This window comes from Mesoplodon bidens (assembly GCF_964165515.1).
Source record: "Mesoplodon bidens genome assembly, chromosome: 6".
NCBI classification, from domain to species: Eukaryota; Metazoa; Chordata; class Mammalia; order Artiodactyla; family Ziphiidae; genus Mesoplodon; species Mesoplodon bidens.
The window spans coordinates 3,197,909-3,218,334 of NC_138162.1; the positions used below are offsets into that span (position 1 = coordinate 3,197,909).

Sequence of the window (20,426 nt, forward strand, 5' to 3'; positions counted from 1 at the left end):
GAGAAGCAGTTTGGTGTTCTCTGCACTTGCCAGCAAGACGGGGCCTAGTGTTCCTCCCCGATCCAAAGAGGATTTTCTAGTCTTGCTTAGAGCTTGTAATTCGGGTCCTGAATCAGCAGGGCCAGGAGTGCAGCTCCAAGTTACTGACCTTGATGGTTGGTGCTGGGTGGTCCTGGCACTGGGTAGACCAGGCTGTAAGGACTAAAGCAGAACCCAGGACGGTGACGCTTTGTGGGAAGTGGAGGCCACCAACAAACCGGAGAGGGTTGCACAGTTTGCCTGGAGGGGGGCGTTTCCTGGGCCTCATCACCCTCTGCCTGCGGGCGTGGGGGGCAGCACGTCAAGGTAAGGCTGGCCTGAGACCCTAGAAGAAGCCGTCATGGGCCCTCCCTGAATGCAGGAGGCAGGCGTGTCCCATGAGGCTGCCCCGGCTCCTGGGGGTGTGCCGGAACCACAGGCCTGCCGCCATCATCCAGGTCCAGCCATCCCCTCCAAAGACAATATCCAGGCAAGGCAGCCTCCCCGTGGTCACGCGGCCCCCTCCTCTGTTCTCGTGCCTAGGATTGGGGTCCTCTCCCCATTTTGCCCTCCCTCTGGTAACCTCGGGGCCGCTGAGACTCCTTTCCTGCTCAGGATCTGAGACGGGGCCTGGGCATAGTCACGTCCCCCGCTCACTCTTCCGCCTTCACTCCAGGCCTGACCTCCACCGTGGGGTGAGACCTCCAGAATCAGCCTCTGTCCAGCAGAACCTATAAGTGTTGGCTTAGTAGGGTTCAGTTTAATAGCAAATGCACGTATTAAACGCCCACTGTACACCTAAACTGCTCCGTGCCTTTGGGCTTCAGCCCAGGTGGAAAGGAAATGGTCTAAGGAAGTAACTGGGTCTCTTGCTGAGCTCACCCCTCAGCTTTGACTTCTCTCTGAGAAACAAAATACAAAGCGTTGGATAGCAGGCGGGTCTCTCCCGGACAGTGTAGATTATAAAGTGTGTCAGCGTCCGGCTCATGTCCAGAGGAGAATGAACGGTCTATAAAGTGACAACACATCCTTTGTTATTTTGCCAGGAGGGAGATGAATATTAAACGTAATTTCTCCTTTCAGCTTATCTGAGCTGAGAACGTGTGTTACCGTAGCGATGTAAAAATTGGGAGGCAGCGTCTGAATGAGTCGGGAGCGAGGGTGTTCATGGTCCTGGGTGGTGCGTCACGCTGCAGGGAGGGGGAGGGGCCCTCCCATGTCCGCTCTTCTCGCTATCTGAGGCAGGAGGGTGACTGTAAGAGGCGTGGAGTCATCACGGGGTGGGGACGGGAGGCAGGCAACCCTTTGAGATGAGAGTGAGGGGCTCACGGACTCACTTGGTGATTGTAGTCCATCCTGGACAGGAGCAGGGGCCTCTGAGATGCTTGGGGTCAGATACCACCCTGGGCCCCTTAGTGCCCGCTCACTCCCAGGGACCAAAGGGCCACCACTGAGGTCCTGCCGCTGGCCTGGCTGGGGTCTCCCCCTGGGGCCTGCACGCAAACCCCCTCCCCTACCACGGCCGTTCACTCAGGCCGGGATCTCTGATTCCCTCTCACATCCCACTTTTGGAGGGCAGCATGGGGGGACAGCTGTGACGGTAGTGGCCTCCACGGGCCTCTTTCCAAATGGCTTCCTGTCCGTGGAAGGGCAGCCTGAGTTGGTCCCTCAGTGAAGCCAGCCTGTCCTCAGACAGATGGCCACACTGACCTCCTCACCCTCCACCTGGACCTGGCAAACTTTGCTGGACATGGTGGCGCTCAGACATTTGCTGCACATCTGCCCCTTGATCAAACTGTTCCTGCAGCCTTTCCCTAACGGCACATGGCCAAACCTACCCCCTCTCTGGGAGTGGAGGCATCCAGCTGGTTCCCGCCCCGGGAGATGGGCTGGGCCACGGTGCTGAGCACAGCAAACAGACCCCAACTTCTAGCTCCTTAACACGGGGCCGGATCCTGCCCGGGCTGTGAGCCTTGGGCCTTTCCAGATCCGCACCTTAGCCAGAGCTTTGGGGGCCGTGGGATGGATTTCTCCACCTGCTCTCCATCACAGCCTTGAAAACTCACACAACGCTGTTGGCCTTTGGGGTTTGGTTTCTCTGCCTGAAGCTGCCGTGGCCCCTCTTGTCCTCAGGCTAGAGAGACCGTGTGTCTACCCTGGGTCCTCCAGGGGCTGCAGGGGCAGTTCTTTTCGTGGCACCCCGCCCTCCCCTCAGCAGGGCATCGGCAGCGCTCACAGGGACCAGAAGCAGAGCCCAGCTGCCTCGCCGTGCAGCAGTGCTGCCAGCAGAGGGCGCCCAAGGATAGTATCCCCACTAGAAGCTGTACTGACCCCCCGCTCTGCCACGCGGGCCACCTGGTTGACCTTGTCACAATTCTAAAGAAGGGGTGGGTTTGATGATGGGCTCTGTCCTTGCCTAGGACCGTGGGCTGGGCTTCAGCGCTCTGCAGCATGCTGGATGTGAGGCAGCTTCAGCCGCAGGGCCTTGTCCTTCCTCTTGTCGGGTGTCCCTGTTGACACCCCTCGGGCTCGCTTCTTCGGCCTGGTTCTGAGAAGCACACTGACTTGGGTTGAGCCTTCCTGGCTGTGCATCGATAGCCCAGCTCCCTTGTCAGCCCCGGGCCCTCGCTCTTGGGGGAATTGCAAATTGCACACAGAGAGAACCAGGATGGATGGAAGGAGGGGGCTGAGATTTCCTCTCCCGTCCATGGAGGCAGGCCGTGAAGGGCGTGCGTGTGGAGGATTCTGCAGCAGCCTTGTGCCCTCGGCAGGGCCAGCGCGGGTCTGGCTTTTAATGGCCTCAAATTGTTTCTGGCCTGTGTTGTAAGGAACTCTCCCTCCCCCCAACATACCAGGGTCTGGGTTTTCCTTTTAAATTTGAAGTCTTTTTTTTTTTTTTTTTTGCGGTACACGGGCCTCTCACTGCTGTGGCCTCTCCCGTTGCGGAGCACAGGCTCCGGATGTGCAGGCTCAGTGGCCATGGCTCACGGGCCCAGCCACTCCGCGGCATGTAGGATCTTCCCGGACCGGGGCACGAACCCGTGTCCCCTGCATCGGCAGGCGGACTCTCAACCACTGTGCCACCAGGGAAGCCCTAAATTTGAAGTCTTTTGACTTATTTCACTTTTTCTCTGATTGGCGTGTCAACCAGGAAATGTCAAAAAGTGCAATTCTAGTCATGCTCCCCTGCCTCTTGCCTTCCTTCCTCTCTTCTCTCTCTCATACCTCCCTCCAGAGGGTGCAAAATGAGACACACTCTGCTAGGCACAGCTTTAGGCACTGCGGAGGGTAAAAGACGCATCTGAAACAGCACTTGCCCAGAGGAAGCTCACATTCTAGAAAGTTCTAAGAAGGATTTATACATAGATGTATTGAGGTGTGGGAACTAAAAAAGATAGCATGGAAGGCTCACAGTTGGAAGGACCAATCAGGTTTGCATTTGGACTGAGCCTCGAAGGGGGTAGGTTTGACCATGTGGTGTTAGGGGAAGGCTGCAGGAACAGTTTGATCAAGGGGCAGATGCGCAGCCAATGCACCACCGTATCCAGCAAATGTTGCCAGGTCCCTGAGCTGGTTTGTTTGCAGAGAGCTGTGGCTGGGCAGGGTTGGGGGCTTCCCGACGGCCTTATCTCTGTCCTCTCTTCCAGTGTCTGCATTTCCCGAGGACTTCTCCATTCTAACCACTGTGAAAGCCAAGAAAGGCAACCAGGCCTTCCTGGTCTCCATCTACAATGAGCAGGGCATCCAGCAGATCGGCCTGGAGATGGGCCGCTCTCCGGTCTTCCTCTATGAGGACCACACAGGGAAACCGGGGCCGGAGGACTATCCCCTCTTCAGAGGCATCAACCTGTCAGATGGCAAGTAAGTGGCACCGCTCAGCAACCCACTCCTTCTCCTGCTGGAGGGTCGGGGCAGGTCACCTAAAGCCCCCGGCCAAACTGGGGACCTTATAGCAGAATGTGCTTTATAGCAGGATGGTGCTGACACGCCCACAGGTCAGAGAGAGCACTGGGCTTGGAGTCCTGGGAGCTGGGTCTTGGTCTGGGCTCATCCTCTGTGGTTCTGGGGAGGTCCTCTTCTCCCTGGGCCTCCACGTCCCCTTTGTAAAACGGACTAAGCTGTATCAATGCCAGCCTCTTAGTGTCCGAAGGGACACGGAGACTGTGTAGTTATACCCAACTTCTTCCAGAAAGGATTGAAGGTATCCTTAAGGATACAGACACAGATGTGAGAGTGAATGATTTAAAAAAGACGAGACAGAAGTCAGGTCTTTCCGGAATTCTCTGTTGGATGCATCCCTAAACCCCGGTAGTTTGAAATTAATTGGCTGACACGTCTGAGGCCACGTGCTGTGATCCTTGAAGACCTCAGGACCTGATTTCTGCATTTCTAATTGAGAGTTTCACATAGACCCATCAGTCCCACCATTTCCTGTCAGGCTCGGTTTCTCCGGCAGCCTGCGTTTGCTGTTGGGGGTTGAGATGGTCCGTAGGGAAGTACTCTCAGGTCTCTCCGCCCTTGACCCACTAACCAGCCCGCTCCAGGTTTCAGGGCTGTGCTCCGGGCTGCACAGCTGGTCTCATCCCAGAGATGAGAGACCTGAGTTTTGAGTCCAGTGGGTCTCACGTGGCACGCGGTGTGGACCTGTGCCCGCGCCTGTCTGCCCATAGAGGCTCGGCTCTGAACTGCTCGGCCCCGTGACACTGCAGGAAAGCGATGTCCTCCTGGGTCCCCAGGGATTTGCGGTTGAGGCACTCGTATTGGTGCTTCGTGACACCAGCCCCCCTTCACCTGCCTGGCTGTCTGTTTCTTTGCAGGTGGCACAGAATCGCTCTCAGCGTCCACAAGAAGAATGTCACCTTGATCCTGGACTGTAAAAAGAAGATGACCACCTTCCTGGACCGCAGCAATCACCCCGTGATAGACGTTAACGGCATCATTGTCTTTGGCACCCGAATTCTGGACGAGGAGGTGTTTGAGGTAAGCAGGGAGCCGGGCTGTCCCGCGCACCTGGGACGCACGCCTGTCCTCTCCTCGGGGACCTGGGGCCAGCCGAGCCGACGCCGCGTTGCCTGGATCCTGGCGCTCTGCTGGGGGCGGCCGGGGAGGGAACGCCTACTGAGTGTCCTGCTTCTGTTAACGGCAGGAGTGATGTCTCTGCCCGCGGAGACGGGCAGGCGTTTGAACGGGCCCTCGGGCTTTGCGCCCGTGGGGAGGATGAGGTTTGGGTCTCACCTCTCTCGGGGGTCCTACTGGGGCCACATGCGTAACTATGAGAGGCTCGGGGGTGGGGGAGGTGGCCTCGGTGCAGGCCCGCGGGGCCAGACTCTCCACTGTCTCGTTTGCTGATTCCGGGTCTTGGGCAGGTTGCTCTGACGTTTCTGAGCCTCCGCCTCTCCATCTGTAAAATGGGATCACGAATGCAGCTCCTTCATAGAACGTGGCAAGAATTAGGTGGGGCTGAATGCTGTAAAGTACCACGGCCCCCTCGTAGTAAGCGCTTGACGTGTGTGCATCCTTGATAGCAACCCAGCGTCAGGGCAGGTGGAAAGGTGGGCAGAGCCCGGTTGGTCAGACGTGGATGAGCGAGGAAAGATCAGAACAGCCACCTCTACGTGGAAGCGGGGGTTGTGGGGACGGGGGAACCAGTGTGTGAAGGTGGGTCCGTGGGTCCTGCCGAAGTTGGCAGCTGCTCAGCACAGCAGGAGTCCAGGACGGCTGCAGCCTGTGGACAGCAGGGTGGGCTGGGCGCCTGGATTCTGCAGGCACTGCCAAATTTTGCGAGTTATGGCGACACACCCTTCGAGCATGACTCTGACCACAGTTGCCCAGAGACCCGGGATGAATTGCAGGCGGCTGGGCTGTCCTCAGCCAGGCCTGAGCGGCTTTGGGGTCCTCCCGGGGAGCTACTGTCAAAGGCTTGGGGGTCGCACCGACGGGGATTAAGTTTTTGCCGGTGTAGACCTCTTGCTGGTGGGAGGATCCAGGTAAAGCAGGTGGCTTTGGTGAGCTTCAGGACTTATTTGTAAAACGTGGGTCCTGGTAATGTTGCCTCGAGAGGTGCCGGGGGCTCACCTGGGCTCCTCTGAGAAGCGCTGGGTACCTGCTCAGCGCCCGGGAGCCTGGGTTGCTGCCGCCACCCTTGCTCGAGGTCTGAATGCGGAGGTGGGTCCGTGTGCCGAGGCTGGGGTTTGAATTCATGTACCGCGTGGTAGCTTTTCTGCGCTGTTGCCAAATCTTCCTGATTTCTAGTGCCTTTTGTGTGCTGGTGGTGTGTCTTTTATTGTGACGATTCAGGAAAAAGCTTTATCTGTCTTTTAAAAAAATAAGGATCCTAAACCAAATCCTGCTTCCTTGATTTTCTGAGCCAGTTTTCCCATGAGCACAAGTCTGCTAAGACTCTGGTGCTGTAGGGAAGCACTAGGAAAGTCAGGGCTGGGTTCAAGTCCCAGCTGCACTGTTTACATGCTGTGAGATCCTGGGTGACTGCCTAGCCTCTCTGAAATGCTTGTGTGGGTGAGGTGTGTTTAAGGACCACCGAGGCATATGCGTGGCCCACGGCCAGCATTCCGTAGCTGTTACCCACGTTTATGATTAGAGAAGGAAAACAATTTATAATTATCAAAAAGAAATGGAAGAGAACAAATATCGTATATTAACGCATATATGTGGAATCTAGAAAAACGGTACAGATGAACCGATTTGCAAGGCAGAAATAGAGACACAGATGTAGAGAACATACGTATGGACACCAAGGGGGGAAGGTGGGGTGGAGGGTGGTGGTGGGATGAATTGGGAGATTGGGATTGACATGTAGACACTAATATGTATAAAATAGATACCTAATAAGAACCTGCTGTATAAAAATAAATAAATTAAATTAAATTAACAAAAAAAAAGAAACGGATCTCAAATCGGATAACTCTGGTTTCCTCCTCTGTTTAGCCTCCCAATAAGCTGAGTAGGTCTTGCTCTGCGGCTGAGAGCATGCAGGCTTTGATGGAATCCGTAGCTCAAAAATATGTACAGCATTCTGGGGAGCGCTTCTTCCTGGTCGTGGCTTTCGATTTGAGGGAGAGTGTCTGCCAGGCACCAGAGATTTTTGTTGACCACAAGCTATTCATGTTCTGAAGGAGGTGATTCCGTAGCCTTGGCCTTCCCTGGCTGTTGGATGTGTCCACATCGGAAAATGTGACCTGTCTTTCCTAATGAAGACCAGTGAGCTAGAGGTGGTGATGCCCTCGGGGGCCCCAGAGCATCATTTTTTTGCTTTTTTTCCTTCAGAGAGCAAGGAGAAAGTTGGGTGGGTTGGCCTCATATCCCCAGCCCCGCTTTGTCTCGTGGCGAGTGAAACAGAATTTTTATAACTAAAAGTGATTTAACTCTTGACTTTCCAGGAGATTCCAGATAACGACACTTGCCATTTTTAACCACTTTGGTTTCTGGCGACGTCTCTTTAAAAGGAGGGACCAGCACCATTGCAACCGATTCCCCAGCAGCCACGTTCTTCGCCGGGAAGGATGACTTCCCCTCATTAAAAGCCAATTTGTCCCGAGGCTCTTGGAGGTTCTGGGGGAGCCGGAAGGATTCTGGGTACTTTGGTGGAGGGCCAAGCCGCCACTGGCACACGCTGGGTTTTGTGATGTGTGCTGTTTCCAAATAGGGGTTTACTGAACTCTAGAGAGTCTGTTGGGGCCACTGGGGTTTTTCCTGGGGTGCGCGTGGGCCCACAGAGGCCCCCTTTATCCACAGAGAGAGCCGGGGATGGAGACCGTCAAGGCCAAGACAAACACTTCCTGTAGTGCAGCGCCCGGTTTTAGCCAGACGGCACCGTGACCGGGGCCTCCCTGGTGCCACCGCTGGCCTGGGTGTGGGGCTGGGGCAGGTGGCAGCCCCCTCGGCCCCTTGGCCTCCCCAGCCCCGGTGTGAGCCTGGCTCTGATGGGGTCGCCCCGCCGCACGGGGACATTGGACATCCCGTCCTTCCAAAGCCACCCAGGGAGGAAGTGGGGTGCATAGCAAGGTCCCCCAGGCCTTCATGCTCTTCCTCTCCGGCTGATGGCCTAGAGCCCACTCTGAACCTGTTCGAGCCCAATGTCCTCATCTGTAAAATGGGCGCGACGGGGCCAATGCTAGGGGTCGTGGGGTGGCCTGATGGAATCTCTGTAAAATGCCCGCACCTGTGAGGACCATAGCAAACCACACCGACCAGACCCCTGGCAGTCAGAGCAGGTGGCCCACCGTCAGCATCCACCTGCATTTACCTGTCAACCATGGCAGCGGCTGTGACCAAGGTCTGCTCCCTCTGTCGTGGCACAGGGTCACGAGCTGTCCCTTAACCTCACCGTGCGAGTTAGGTGCTGGACCTCCGCCTTAGAGATGAGGGCCCTGAGCCGTGCAGGAGGTGGAGCCGCCTGGGCTCACCGGGCCTCCCACTGCTGTGCCCAGAAACCCAAAGGGAAGGGACTGGCTGTGGGTCGTGCTGCCCTGGCCAGGGTGCATGCTCCCGGCCAGAGCCCCCAGGTGGGGACTGTCCCTCAGGGTGCCGTGGTGTGCTCTGGAAGGGGCTCGGGCTGGCTCCCTGGTCACTGCTTTGCCACCCACCTTGCTGACCTGGCCAAGCCCCGGTCCTTGCCCGCCTGTTTCCAGGTGGAGCGTGTGCCCTACAGGGCTGCCTGAGGACCTGCCTGCGGGGGGCGCCCGCAGTGAAGTTCCTGGGGAGCTGCGTGTCCTGTGTCCTGTCCCTTCCCCTGGGGTGTACCCGTGCCCTGGGACCCGTGAGCAGCTGGGGGTCCCGGGGCTTCGTCCCACCCCCCAAGGGCCCGCCGTCGGGGGAAGTGGGGGGTATTCTCCGGACCTCTATGAAGCGGGGTCCTGCGGGCCTCCCTGTGCAGGAGAGTCTTGTTTTCACCCCGGGCTTAGGACAAGCTCTGTGTTTTCGGAAACAGATAAGACTGCCAGGAGAGCGAGCGCGTCTGGCAGGAGGGGGAAGTGGCTATATTTCTTCAGTGGCAAACCTGGGTGGGAAGCCAGGCAGGGCCACCAGCAGGGCCCTGTGACAACACGCCGCCTGTGTGCTCTGCCCTCCCCGCACCAGAGAGGTTGAGTAACCTACCGAAGGTCACCCAGCAAAACTGCAGCGCAGCGGGGTTGGTCTGTTGTTGCTGAGAGCTGATGGCCTGTCCTGATGTCGTGGCAGGTGTGACAGTCATGGCAGCCCCTGCATCTCTCTATCCACCTGACCAAGGAAACCAGGACCGTCCCCAGCCAGGGCGCATCCTTGGTGGTCTCGACGGTGCTGGTGGGTGCCTGGCCTTGCTCCAGGCTGCTCAGTTCCCATTGTCCTGCACAGGCCCCGGGGACACCGGAGTCCCCTGGCCTGTGAGGTCTGAAGCCCTGGAACCTTCCAGGAAGAGCCAGCACGAGCTGCTGGCAGGGGCAGTGGCTGCCAGAGCTAGCCTCCCGTGCGTGACTGCTGGCCTGCACAGCACCCTCCCCCGGGCCAGGCTCTCAAACATGGGACTGAACTGGTGGGCCCCGCACCTGCCCTGGGCTCACCTGCGGTCCTGGAACCGGCCGGTGTTCCAGATGGAGGGGTCCGGAGGGTGGGACTGGGGGGCAAGCCAGAGCCTGGTGCTTGGCTGGGTGAGGGCCCTCCTTCTGGGTCCTCAAATGGAGGGGGACGTGGAAGAGGAGACCTGCCCTGGGGGACGGGGAGCCGGTGAGTTCTGGGCCAGGAGCCAAGTCTGCTTTTAAGCTGTTGAATGTTTCAAGGGGCAGCAAGACCAAACAGACTACAAACTGGAGCTCTTCTCCGCGGAATCCCCGGGTGCTGGCAGGGAAAGACGGCATCGCGTTCAAGTCACGGTCCTGCCATCTGTCTGCTCTCCTCGGCCATTTGGAAAGACCCAGTGGTTTACTTAATCCCTGATTCCCTTTTTCCAGGGACCTGTCTTTTCCATTGACATGGTCTTTCTTGGAATTTAGCTTTCCCGGGGCGGGAACGGGGCCACGGCCGGGGAGACGCTTTCCCAGCGATCCACGGAGCCGGCCCGGGATGCCTCTCGAGCACAGACTCGCCCTCCTTGATGTGAGGGGTGCCTGGCATCAGGGTCTCGAAGGACAGGGAGCAGTGAGTTGGTGTCAGAGGCCAAGGCTGTGACCTGTGACCCTTGACTCTGGGAACATCCCGTCACTGATCACTTGCCCAGAGCCCCCTGGGGTGCAGGACACTGGTTGGTCTAGAGGCTACAGAGCACACAGACATGCACCTGGGCGACGAGGGGTGTGGTGATGGCTGAGCTGCAGGGCTGGGTAGCACAAGGCCTCCTGGGTCCTGTCACACCCGGGGACGGTGCTGGAGAAAGCACTCGTCCTGCCGGTGGCGATGAGCCTGGTGCTGCTGGGTCTGAACGTGACCCTCATTTGCACTTTACTCCCTTTCTGTCTGCCTTCCCACGGCTTTGTCAGTTTGACCCCAACGTCTCTCTGGAGAGGGGCTGCAGACACTTCCAGAGCGCGCTTTTCCCTTCCTTGGAAGGTGGTGCATTTGCGGGGCCAGTGGGGCAACTCTGGGTTCACTTTCTTGTCCATTCAGACACAGGCGGGTACGATGGGGATATGGCCAGAGGGCATCTGCGGGCAGCGAGCAACTCTGCGGGCTTGTCTGGGGGTGTCTCTGCGCTTCCATCCCCACTAGTTGACAGTGTTCACGGGCCAGGTGCCTCTCCCTGGGTCCACGGGTGTTTTTCCAGTTGGCGTTGCTGGGTAGACTGGTGCTGGCCATAGGAGGAGCTGGGCTCTGGAGCCGGACCGGGTGGGAAGCGCGGCTCCATCTGGAAAACGGGCCAGTGTGTTCAAGATGGATGCTGAGGTCGGCCTGCTGTGCACACAGCCCCCCATGTTCTCAGAAATCAAGACTCAGAGCGAACCATCAAAGACCCCTAATGAATGCTCTGCCCTGGCACGCAGAGCCGCCGTGGAGGGCCCAGTGTCTGCACGGCAGCTGTCACAGTCGAGGCCGTGCATTCGGACTTTAGTCGGTGGTGTGGAAGCTCCCAGGGCTAAGTCTTGGGTCCAAGTCCCCGAGGGGGCAGCTCAGACCCAGCCTTTCCTACCGCAAACTGCACGTCTTGGGCAGGGCCTGGCTGAGGACCGTGTCCACCCTGGTCCCTGCCCTCTCCTTTGCGTCCATCTGTGTGTATCGCCCAGGAGCACTGCCCTGCTGCGTCAGGCCACGTGAGGCGGCAGCCCTGCGCCCAGCCAGGCGGACCCTAGGGAAGCAGAGGGGCGTGAGTGGGTCCAGGTCAGAGGCCCCTGTGCTTCAGCTCTGCCCACTTCACAGGGACCTTCCCTGATTCCTAGCAAGAACAGGGGTGTTGCAGTCTCTGTGTGTTTCCTGGGACCCCAGAAACACAGGTCTCCAATTTGGTCTCTTAAAAAGACAGGAGTTTAGGGCTTCCCTGGTGGCACAGTGGTTGAGAGTCCGTCTGCTGATGCAGGGGACGCGGGTTCGTGCCCCGGTCCGGGAAGATCCCACATGCCATGGAGCGGCTGGGCCCGTGAGCCAAGGCCGCTGAGCCTGTGCTTCCGGAGCCTGTGCATAAAGACAGGAGTTTTTTATTTCCTGGTTCTGGAAGCTGGAAATCTGCAGTCTGAAATGGGTGGGGCAGAGCTCCCACCAGGGGCTCCAGGGGAGGGTCCTTCCTGCCTCTTCCAGCTTGGAGGGCAGTGGGCGTGGCCAGGCCCAGCAGCAGGTGGAATAATCTGGAAGGGAGCTGCCTCGGGTGGCCTGACAGGGCAGGGAGGTGCTCCTGGGGAGGCACAAGCCCAGGTGTCCCTGGCTGTGGCCACATCACTCCTGTCCCTGCTCTGTTCTCACCTGGCCTCTCCTCTCCTCCCTGCGTCTCTGTTGTGTCTGCCTCTTGTAAGGACACAAGTCATTGGGTTCGGGGTCTGTCTTAATCCAGGCTGATTCTCTTCTTGAGACCTGTCACTTAACTACGCCTGTGAAGACCCTGTTTCCCAGTAAGGCCACATTCCCAGGTTCCAGGGATGAGGACTTGGCCCTGGGGTGGGGGTCCCTATCCAGCCCGCTGCCCAGGCCAGCGTGGGGAGGGGCTTCTCCCCATTAATGCCTGCAGGGCACGTGTGGGGAATTAAAAGCGGGTCTCTGGGCATGCATACTTGCTTGTTTTCAAATCGAGGTTTGTCTCCGGCTGCTGAGTTGTGTCTGCCCAAGGAGGCTGGGGGGTAAGCTCTTGCCGGCTGGAGGGGCTGGGGGTCCAGCCCTGTGCGCGGCTCCCGGCTTGAATGGGCAGCTGACTGACCCGTGAAGGCAGTGGGCAGGGAGTCTGAAGTGCGTTTTTGTCTCCAGTTCGGGTGCAGGAGAGGCTGGGCTGTGGGCAAGCCGGGGCCAGGACTCCGCCTGGGGCAGGCGGGCTGGGGAGAGCGTGACCACTTAGCAGAGGCCGGTGGGAGCAGGGTGACATGATCGCATGGTCTCACAGTAACGTCTCCCCCGAGGGCTTTCGCCTGGAATCGCTCCTCGGGTGGGCGGTGATTTTCAGGGGGTGGGGTGCTCTCCGGGGTCGTGCCGTGTGTTCGTGACCTGCGTTGAGCCCAGCAGTGGATGGGGGGCCTCTCTACCCGGCCCCGGCAGGGAGGGGTCCAGAGAGACCCCAGAGCATCAGGCAGGCCCTGCTTTGCCCACGTGCTTCGGGACCTGCTCCTTCTGCTGCCTGGCCCGAGAGGGCTGCAGGTTTGTTCCAGGGAAACTGTGAGCAACAGGCCCACGTCCCAACCCGACAGGCTGATGCAATGCTGGAGGCCGGCCTTGTGGCGTCACGCAGCTTACAGTGGACTCTCTGATCTGTGGGTCCCCAGGGAGGATGGTGCCCGGTGACCCGCAGGCCTCAGTGGCTCCAGAGGAGGGCACTGGGGACGGACTGGGTCGTGTCGGAGGAGGGCCAGGCCATGGCTGCCGAAGCTGGTGGATGCTGAGTCCCGTGGTCTCACTGGCGGTGGCAGTGGGTGGGATGGGGAGGTGAGGGTAGTGGCCGAGGGGAGCCCATCCACTGGAGCCAGGGAGCCGCCGCCGTGGACAGCTGTAGGGTGAGGGGGTCCTGCCGGTGCATGGCCTCCTTCTTTACCACAGCCAGCCGCTGAGGGCAGCCCTGGCCTCACTTACTGTCCGCAGGGCCTGGGGCAATCCCGGGACTCAGCTTGCTCACCCTGAAGGTGGGACTTGCGGTGATGATGGACGGCCACAACGCCTGACAAAGTCCTCAGCCCGCCAGCCAGCACTGGGCGTCCCGCTGCTGTCAGTGATGCTGGTGGAGGGCCCCTGGCAGAGGGCGGGGACACAGGCGTCACATGAATTCTCGGGGAGGGAGTTTTCTTCTTACGATGGTTCTCATGATAATATGGATTCCCGTTGCTGCTGTTACCACCCTGTGCTATAGGCGGGCGGATTCCGAGACGGGAGGGGGGCCTGAAGGTCTGCAGGCTCAGCTGGCAGGGACAGCAGCGGGGATTCGAGCCTCACCTGCAAACCTCGGGCGTGGGCTCTAGCCGGGCGGCTCTGGGGGTGCAGTGAGACCCCCCTGAGGGGCAGAGGGGAAGGCACGGAGGGGCTGGCCCCCAGCGCCGTGCCTCCAGGCTGGGGACCCTTGTGACCCCTTCCACCGCCTCCGGGAAAAGAGCCTCCGGGATGGGGGTCAGCGCACGAGGTTGCTGGCTGCCCCCTTCTCGAGGGTGCTCTGGGGTTGGAGGGGCCGGTGGCGGGGGGGACCCGATAACAGTTGTGCAGAGCATTCGTCAGAGGTCTTTGATGGTCTTGATCTCTGAGGACACGGAAAATCCATCTCAGCTCATTTCTGACTATGCCACCGTGGATTTTACTGGAAGCTCTCAGCACTGGGAAGGTCAGGTGTGTGTGCGGGCTGTGCTGTTTGGTCTCCTTCACCTGATGAGTCTTCACGGAGCCCAGGGGATGTGCATTGTGTTGGCTCCGTAGCACCCGTGGGGAACCTGGAGCCCAGCGACGTAAAGCCACCTGCTCAAGGTCACACAGCAGGGAAGTGCAGGGCTGGATTTTGGGCCCAGGTCTGGAGCATTCCCTGGATCAGACGGGGGCTGCTGGGTCCCCAGTGTCAGACTTCCGTCCTGTCCCTTTGGGGGTCTCACCCTCCAGCCTGATGGAGCCCCTGTTGGCTCACTCCCCTCTCGGGGTGACCCTCCGCCGGCCCCTGGTTCTCAGTCCTTCCTGAGCTCCAAGGACTATGCGTGTCTCCACTCAAAGTGAGCCCCTTCCTTCTGGCCCCTTCCCCCCAGGCCTGGCCCTGCTCACTTTCAACCCGGAATCGCCGTTTTCTCTAGTCTGAGCTGCATATTCCAGGCCCCTCCAGGCGATGTCTATCCAGCTGCGGCCGGTCCAGAGTCTGTCCGCAAGCAGGTCTTTCCAAAAGGTCCAGGGAGTGACCAGGCGGCAGCCGGGACTTGAGGGCACTGCACTGACTCTTGACCCTCGTGGAGGCCTGGAATTCTACAAACAGATTAATATAGATAATTCTACAAGTTAATTTCCCTGAGCACACACCACCTTCTCCAGAGCCCAGCCCCACTGCTTGCAGTTAATGCTCCCGGGAGGCTGTGTGTGAGGCCACTTCTCAGGGATTGGGTCGTGTAGATTGTCCATGAGTCAGCCACACTATGTCCCCCCATCCTTCCCACGTCCAGCGGTGTGTGTTTGCAGTCGAGGTTGCCGGGTCTGGGGCAGAGCCTGGGACCTTGGCCGGCGTCATGCCGCATGGCTTCAGTGCTTGAAGTGAGGCTGGATTATGGCACAGAGTCTGCTCAGAACGGGGGTGCTGGCCTGGAGCGTGTGGGGCAGCCTGGGCTTCTAAAATCAACCCCTCCCCACCACTCCCCTGCCTGGCCCCCCCGCGGGGAAGTGTGTGTTCTGCATGCAATGAGTCCTTCGCATGGCTGTGGACCTGCAGAAAGACCTGCGTGGGGTCTGTCACAAGCGATGCCAAGTTACTCTCACTGGTTGACAGAATAAGATGCCACAGAAAGGTCTTTCAGGTTGGGACCGTGTTCTAGAACCAAGGAAGTGAAATTCAGTGAAGGTGAATGTGAATTTCTGCACTTGGGTTCAAAACAAGCAGCTGGCAGGTGCGGGGTGGGGAGATGCAGGTGTAGGACACTCCCGTGGAGGAGGTGCAGGGGTCTGTGCGTGGCAAGCCCGTTAGCGACCATGGGTGTGATGCGGCGTCACAGTGATACGTTCGGAACAGAGGGTGGGATGATCGAGGGGCTGGACGTGCGCGGCGGAGGCTGAACGAAGACCTGAGGTCTGCGCCTAGAGTGGGGCGGCAGGATGGAGACGGAGCTGGTGCCTGAGGTAGAGGGTCTCGTCCAGGGGTGTGGGGCGAGGCAGTGGCAAAGTGAGGACCACGGGACAGGGCGTTCGCACGTATGGACCTTCAGCATCCACCGCCTCCACCAGGGCCCAGCTCTGAGGCCACTGCCTGCAGGATGCCTTCCTTGACCTCGCCAGGCAGAGGAGGTCACCTGGGCACCTCCTGAGGAATCAGTGAGCTTGAGATGTGCGGTCAAGGGCACTGATTTATTTGTCTTTGTGTCAATAAGCTTATCATAGGGGTGCTAAAAATGCTGGTTGAAAGGGTGAAAGAATGAATAAACAGAGCTGACTGCCTTCAGAGGGAGAGGGTAGTGAGCCTTTGCCAGGGATCCAGGGCTGATGGTGATGGTGATCATGGTGGTCGTGGTGGAGGTGGTGGTGTTGGTGGTGATGGTAATGATGATGGTGATGTTGTTGGTGATGATGATGGCAATGGTAGTGGTGGTGAAGGCAGTGATGTTAACGATGGGGATGGGAGTGGGAATGGTAATGGTGGTTATGGTGGTGGTGATGGTGATGATGTGGTGATGATGATGGTGATGATGATGGTGAGAGTGATGATATTTGTGATGAGGGTGATGATGGTGGTGATGGTGGTGATGGTGAAGATGGTGGTGATGACGATGGTAATGGTGGTGGTGGTGATGGTGGTGTTGGTGATGGTGGTGTTAACGGTGATGGTGATGGTGGTTGTGATGGTGATGATGATGATGGTGATGATGATGGTGAGGGTGATGATATTTGTGATGAGGGTGATGGTGGTGATAGTGATGATGGTGGTGGTGATGGTGATGATGATGTTGGTGATGGTAATGATGGTGGTGATGGTGGTGATAGGATGGTAATGATGATGGTGGTGGTGATGGTGATGATGGTGGTGATGGTGGTGGTGATGGTGATGGTTGTGGTGGTGGTGGTGATGATGGTGATGGTGATGGTGGTGATTATGATGATGGTGATGGTGATGGTGGTGATGATGGTGATGGTGGTGGTGATGGTAGAAATGGTGGTGGTGATGGCAGGGATGGCAGTTTGCACTTTGTCTAGGCCTCACCGGGTGCCAGGTCCACCGAGCATGCTGCGTGTACCATCATGCTTAGTCCTCAGTGAGGTAGATCTTGTTATCTCCCTTGCAAATGCGCACTCAGAGGCCTGGGAAGATTCAGTGATGTGCTTAAGGCCCCACAGCCGGCAAGGGGCGGAATCCTGCACCCAGGCCACCTGTGGTCACTGCCTCACCCCTTCTTGCGGTGGTGCCCAGGGTCGTGCTCCTTCCTCTGTGGAGCTTATCACGACACATGTGTCCCCGTGCCCCGTGGTCAGTCCAGTGCCCACAGGCTTGCTGCTCTGAAAGTCTGGGGTGGGGGAAGGACGGGACAGCTTCACTCACATGCTACCTAGGCTGGGCTGCTCACCTAAATGTCTGGAGTGAAATATCTAGGGCGACATAGCCAATGGGGAAAGGATGTGAGACCCATGCCCTTTATAGAGTCCGGTGGGCCCGTGAGCCAGCCTGGTCCCTGCCGCTGGCTCTGCTGCCCTGTCCCTTGGTCTGGGGACGAGGTGTCCACTCTCTGAGTTCACTAAGGTGACCCTTTAGTCACTGTGGCTAGTTTCAGGTCTGATGAGGCTGGGACTTGACCATCCCCCCACCATCCCTGCCCCTGGCCCCTTCGTGGAGTCTCAGGTGTGGCGCACACCGCCTGCACCAGCGCAGGTGTGAGGAGACACCAGGGGTGCGTGGCGCAGGTGAGAATTGGGCTGGGACCAGTGGTGGCCACATAGTGGGGGGAAGGCCACGGACATGGACCATGGAAGCGGGACCTGGGGGGCAGCAGGCAGTGGCGTCCAGCTGCGTGGAGATCTTTCTTTAGCACCCACTCACTCACCTGAACGGTGTTGGACTCTTTCTCACGCTGTGGGTGCTGCGAAAATCATAGAAAAAGTGACTTAGACCCCCCCTGGCTTGGGCCCTTCCCTTTCCATTGTGTGACTTTCCATGAAAAACGTCACAACAAGATGTAAAGTGTGACCTGTTTGGGCCGTGAGAGCTTGAACAGGAAGGGGGACTCAGGAGGTCTTTCATGTGCGAAGCCTCCTGGGACATCAAGAAGGTGGCTCATAGAAGCCCCCTGCCCTGTGTCCCCCGGGCTGGTCCCAGTGTCAGACCCACCAGGCTCCCCCAGGGAGGAAAGCTTTGCAGGGTGGACAGTGACCACGTGTGCCTCGTGTCCCTGGTGCTCTGTGCACACGTGTGCCTGCTCTGTGTCACTCGCTGGCAAGTGGACTCAGACTGGGCTGTCCTCACAGGGGGCAGATTTGTGACCAGACCCCTGGCAGCCGAAGGTCGATGCTTCCTTCTTGTTTTTGCTCCGTAGACTGCGTGCTCCTCCCCCAGCCTGGGACAAGAAGTATCTGTCCGTCTGTCCTCTCAAAAGACCGTGTGTCTCCATTTACGAGTGTGAAGTGCTCTGGTTAAAATCAGCTGCAAAATCCACGAGAAAAGCCAAGTGTGCAGTGGGAGCCCCTCGGGGCCGGTTCGGGTTGGACAGGGAGGGGCCTGTGGTGCGGGGCAGTCCCTGCAGGGCTGGCTTCCCTGACCCATGGCTTTTTGTTGGAAGGAGGGATGCAAGATTAAATAGCACTGGAGAGAGGAAATGAAAAGCCGGGCGCGTCATTGGAGAGAGCAGCGGCACAGACGCTCCAGGCCGGGAAGCAGGGGAGAGGGCCTCCCTCATCTGGGCAAAGATGTTTTCCGAGTCCACAACCCTCAGGGCTGCAAAGCTCTCCAACAAAAACTTTGCAATTTCCTCAGCTCATAGCAGGAGCGCAGCTTGGATAAAATCTCATTATGGGAAAAGGCAGAACTGATTCCCTCAGCAAAATGCCCGGCTCAGCCAAGGACACCTGTGTCCTGTGTGCCTCCATGGCTGGGGCCTCGCGGGCCGCCCGGCCTGTCCTCGGCAGGAAGATGGACAGCCACTGGCCACCCCGGGCGTCGGGGCTGTGTGGGGAATGGAATGGCCGTGGTGACCGCCGGGCTGGTGCAGAAGCTTCTAGGGGGTCTGGAGAGCTTTACTGACCTGGTGGGAGCAGAAATAAGGTGCGTAAAACGAGAAAGCCCCGGGCATCCTCGGAGCGAGGGATGCAATGAAAGCAGCGCACCTGCTTCTCTGGGCAGGTGACGTGGGCCACCGCAGGGCAGGCTGCGTGGGGCGCCGAGTCTGGGGCTCGGCTTTAGAGCTAACCTGAGCAATTACAGGGCGTGGCCTGCATTGGAGATGTGGAGTCTGGTGTCAGGAGCATCCACGAGGCGGGTGGGGCGGGGACCTGCCCCACAGAGTTCTGCCTGGGCGAGGTGATGGTGTCGTTTATGGGAGCTGGAAGCTCAGGTTGACATGTGTGTGGGACATAGCACTCGGCTCTAGGGAGTCCCCATTCCGTGCCCTTGTGGGAGTGACCACCCCCTGAGCCTCAGTGGGTGCATCTGTAACGTGGAGATGAGAGGGAGGAAACGAGGTCCAGCTCCCTCGTGGAGGGGCCGGGGGGCTGGAATGGGGAAATGCAGAGGCTTGCAGCAGGCAGTGGGCGCCCGGAAAGCCATCCTGTCGGGTGGCAGGTGGGGCGGGGTGGGCGCGTGCAGCCCCGGGCCCTGGGCTGCTGCTGAAGGAGGAGACGGAGCCCCAGCCACCTGGTGTCCCCCCGGCGCCCTCCGTAGGTCCGATGCCCACGCTGGGCTGGGCCGTATGTGACTCGTGCGTCCTGTCGTCCGTGGCATCCAGGAGGCCCACCGTCAGGGGCTGGAGTGGGGCATGTGCCCCTGCAGGTCGCAGCGAGAAATGCTGCTGTCGGGGGGCTTGTAGGCTGTGGGAGGGGCAGGGCGGGTGGCAGTGGGTCAGCAGCTCCCCATGAAGGGCGCGCACCCACTGCTCCAGGCTCTGCGGGGCTCAGAGGGCAAGGCTCCGGGCCGGGAGGGGCGAAGCGGGGGAGAAGTGAGCCTGGACCGGCGACCGTGCAGGGGGGTCGCGGCCTCACCCATATCACGGTGGGGATTTCGGGGAGCAGAGATAGCACAGTGGGGACCCTCGGTGAGCGCTCGCTGCATCATGGATGAGGGGGCCAAGGCCCTGGTCAAGTGTAAGACAGCACGGATGCTGCGGGGTGAGGAGATACACGGCGGGCCCTTCCTGGTTCTGGAAAGTTCTTCCACCCCACGGCCTCCGTTTCCCTATCTGTAAAGTGGCGGTTGCAGTGAGGCTCAGGAGAGATGCATGGGGGGTGCCCAGCAGTGGCCAGGCACACTTTGGACCCCCATCACGGCGTCACAGTTCCCCGGACTCGGAGCCCTTGGGGATGATCTGCTGTTGAGGCTGGCGGGACCCACCCCCCGCTGACCTCAGATTCCATCTGTAAAATGAGACGGTTTTACTACATCGGGGATTTTGACTTTCTAAGGAAACCCGTAAACCCTTTCCTAACTAACATTCCTCTGGGGCAGCCTGATGTGTAAAACCTGCTAGGACCCCAGGCCCCCTCCATGGAACCCCTTTTGAGAAGCCCTGGCCAGGCCAAGCTCCAGGTCCCCACGTCCCGAGGGACCTGCGAGGGGCAGGGAAGCGGGAGGCAGGACGTCCCAGGAGGTCAGTGGCCGTGCCGGCCATCCCGCTGATGCTCCCTGGGCTCCGAGGGGTTGTAGCTGGGCTCCGGCATCTCCCACCAGCAGCCGCTGTGAAGGCTGCGCCAGGGCAGGGGCTCCGTGATGGGCCTCTGGGTCTGGAGTTTGGAGCTTGGTTTCCCATCCCACGAGGCATCGTGAAAATGCTCTCAAAACACAGTCATAAAGCTGTGATCATTCGTTGCATGTTGGAAGGGCAACATGCACCCGCTTAGGGCAGCCGGGGGGCGGGCAGCCAGGGGGCACGACATCTCCAAGTCGCTGGGTGGTGCTGCCAGAAGCCCTGTGTTGAGAAGGATTCTGAGTT

The 20,426-nt window shown here is 59.1% G+C and overlaps 1 protein-coding gene across 6 annotated transcripts in view; it reads left to right on the plus strand.

Annotated features, from left to right (window-relative positions):
* The window catches only part of COL5A1 (collagen type V alpha 1 chain), a 160,113-nt gene that overhangs the window by 41,189 nt on the left and 98,498 nt on the right, over positions 1–20,426 (plus strand). For all 6 annotated transcript variants that reach the window (XM_081236132.1, XM_081236130.1, XM_081236128.1 and 3 more), the window contains exons 3-4: positions 3,666–3,879; positions 4,836–4,998. In XM_081236132.1, coding sequence (XP_081092258.1) covers positions 3,666–3,879; positions 4,836–4,998 — 377 coding nt within the window. The remainder of the gene's footprint in view (positions 1–3,665; positions 3,880–4,835; positions 4,999–20,426) is intronic.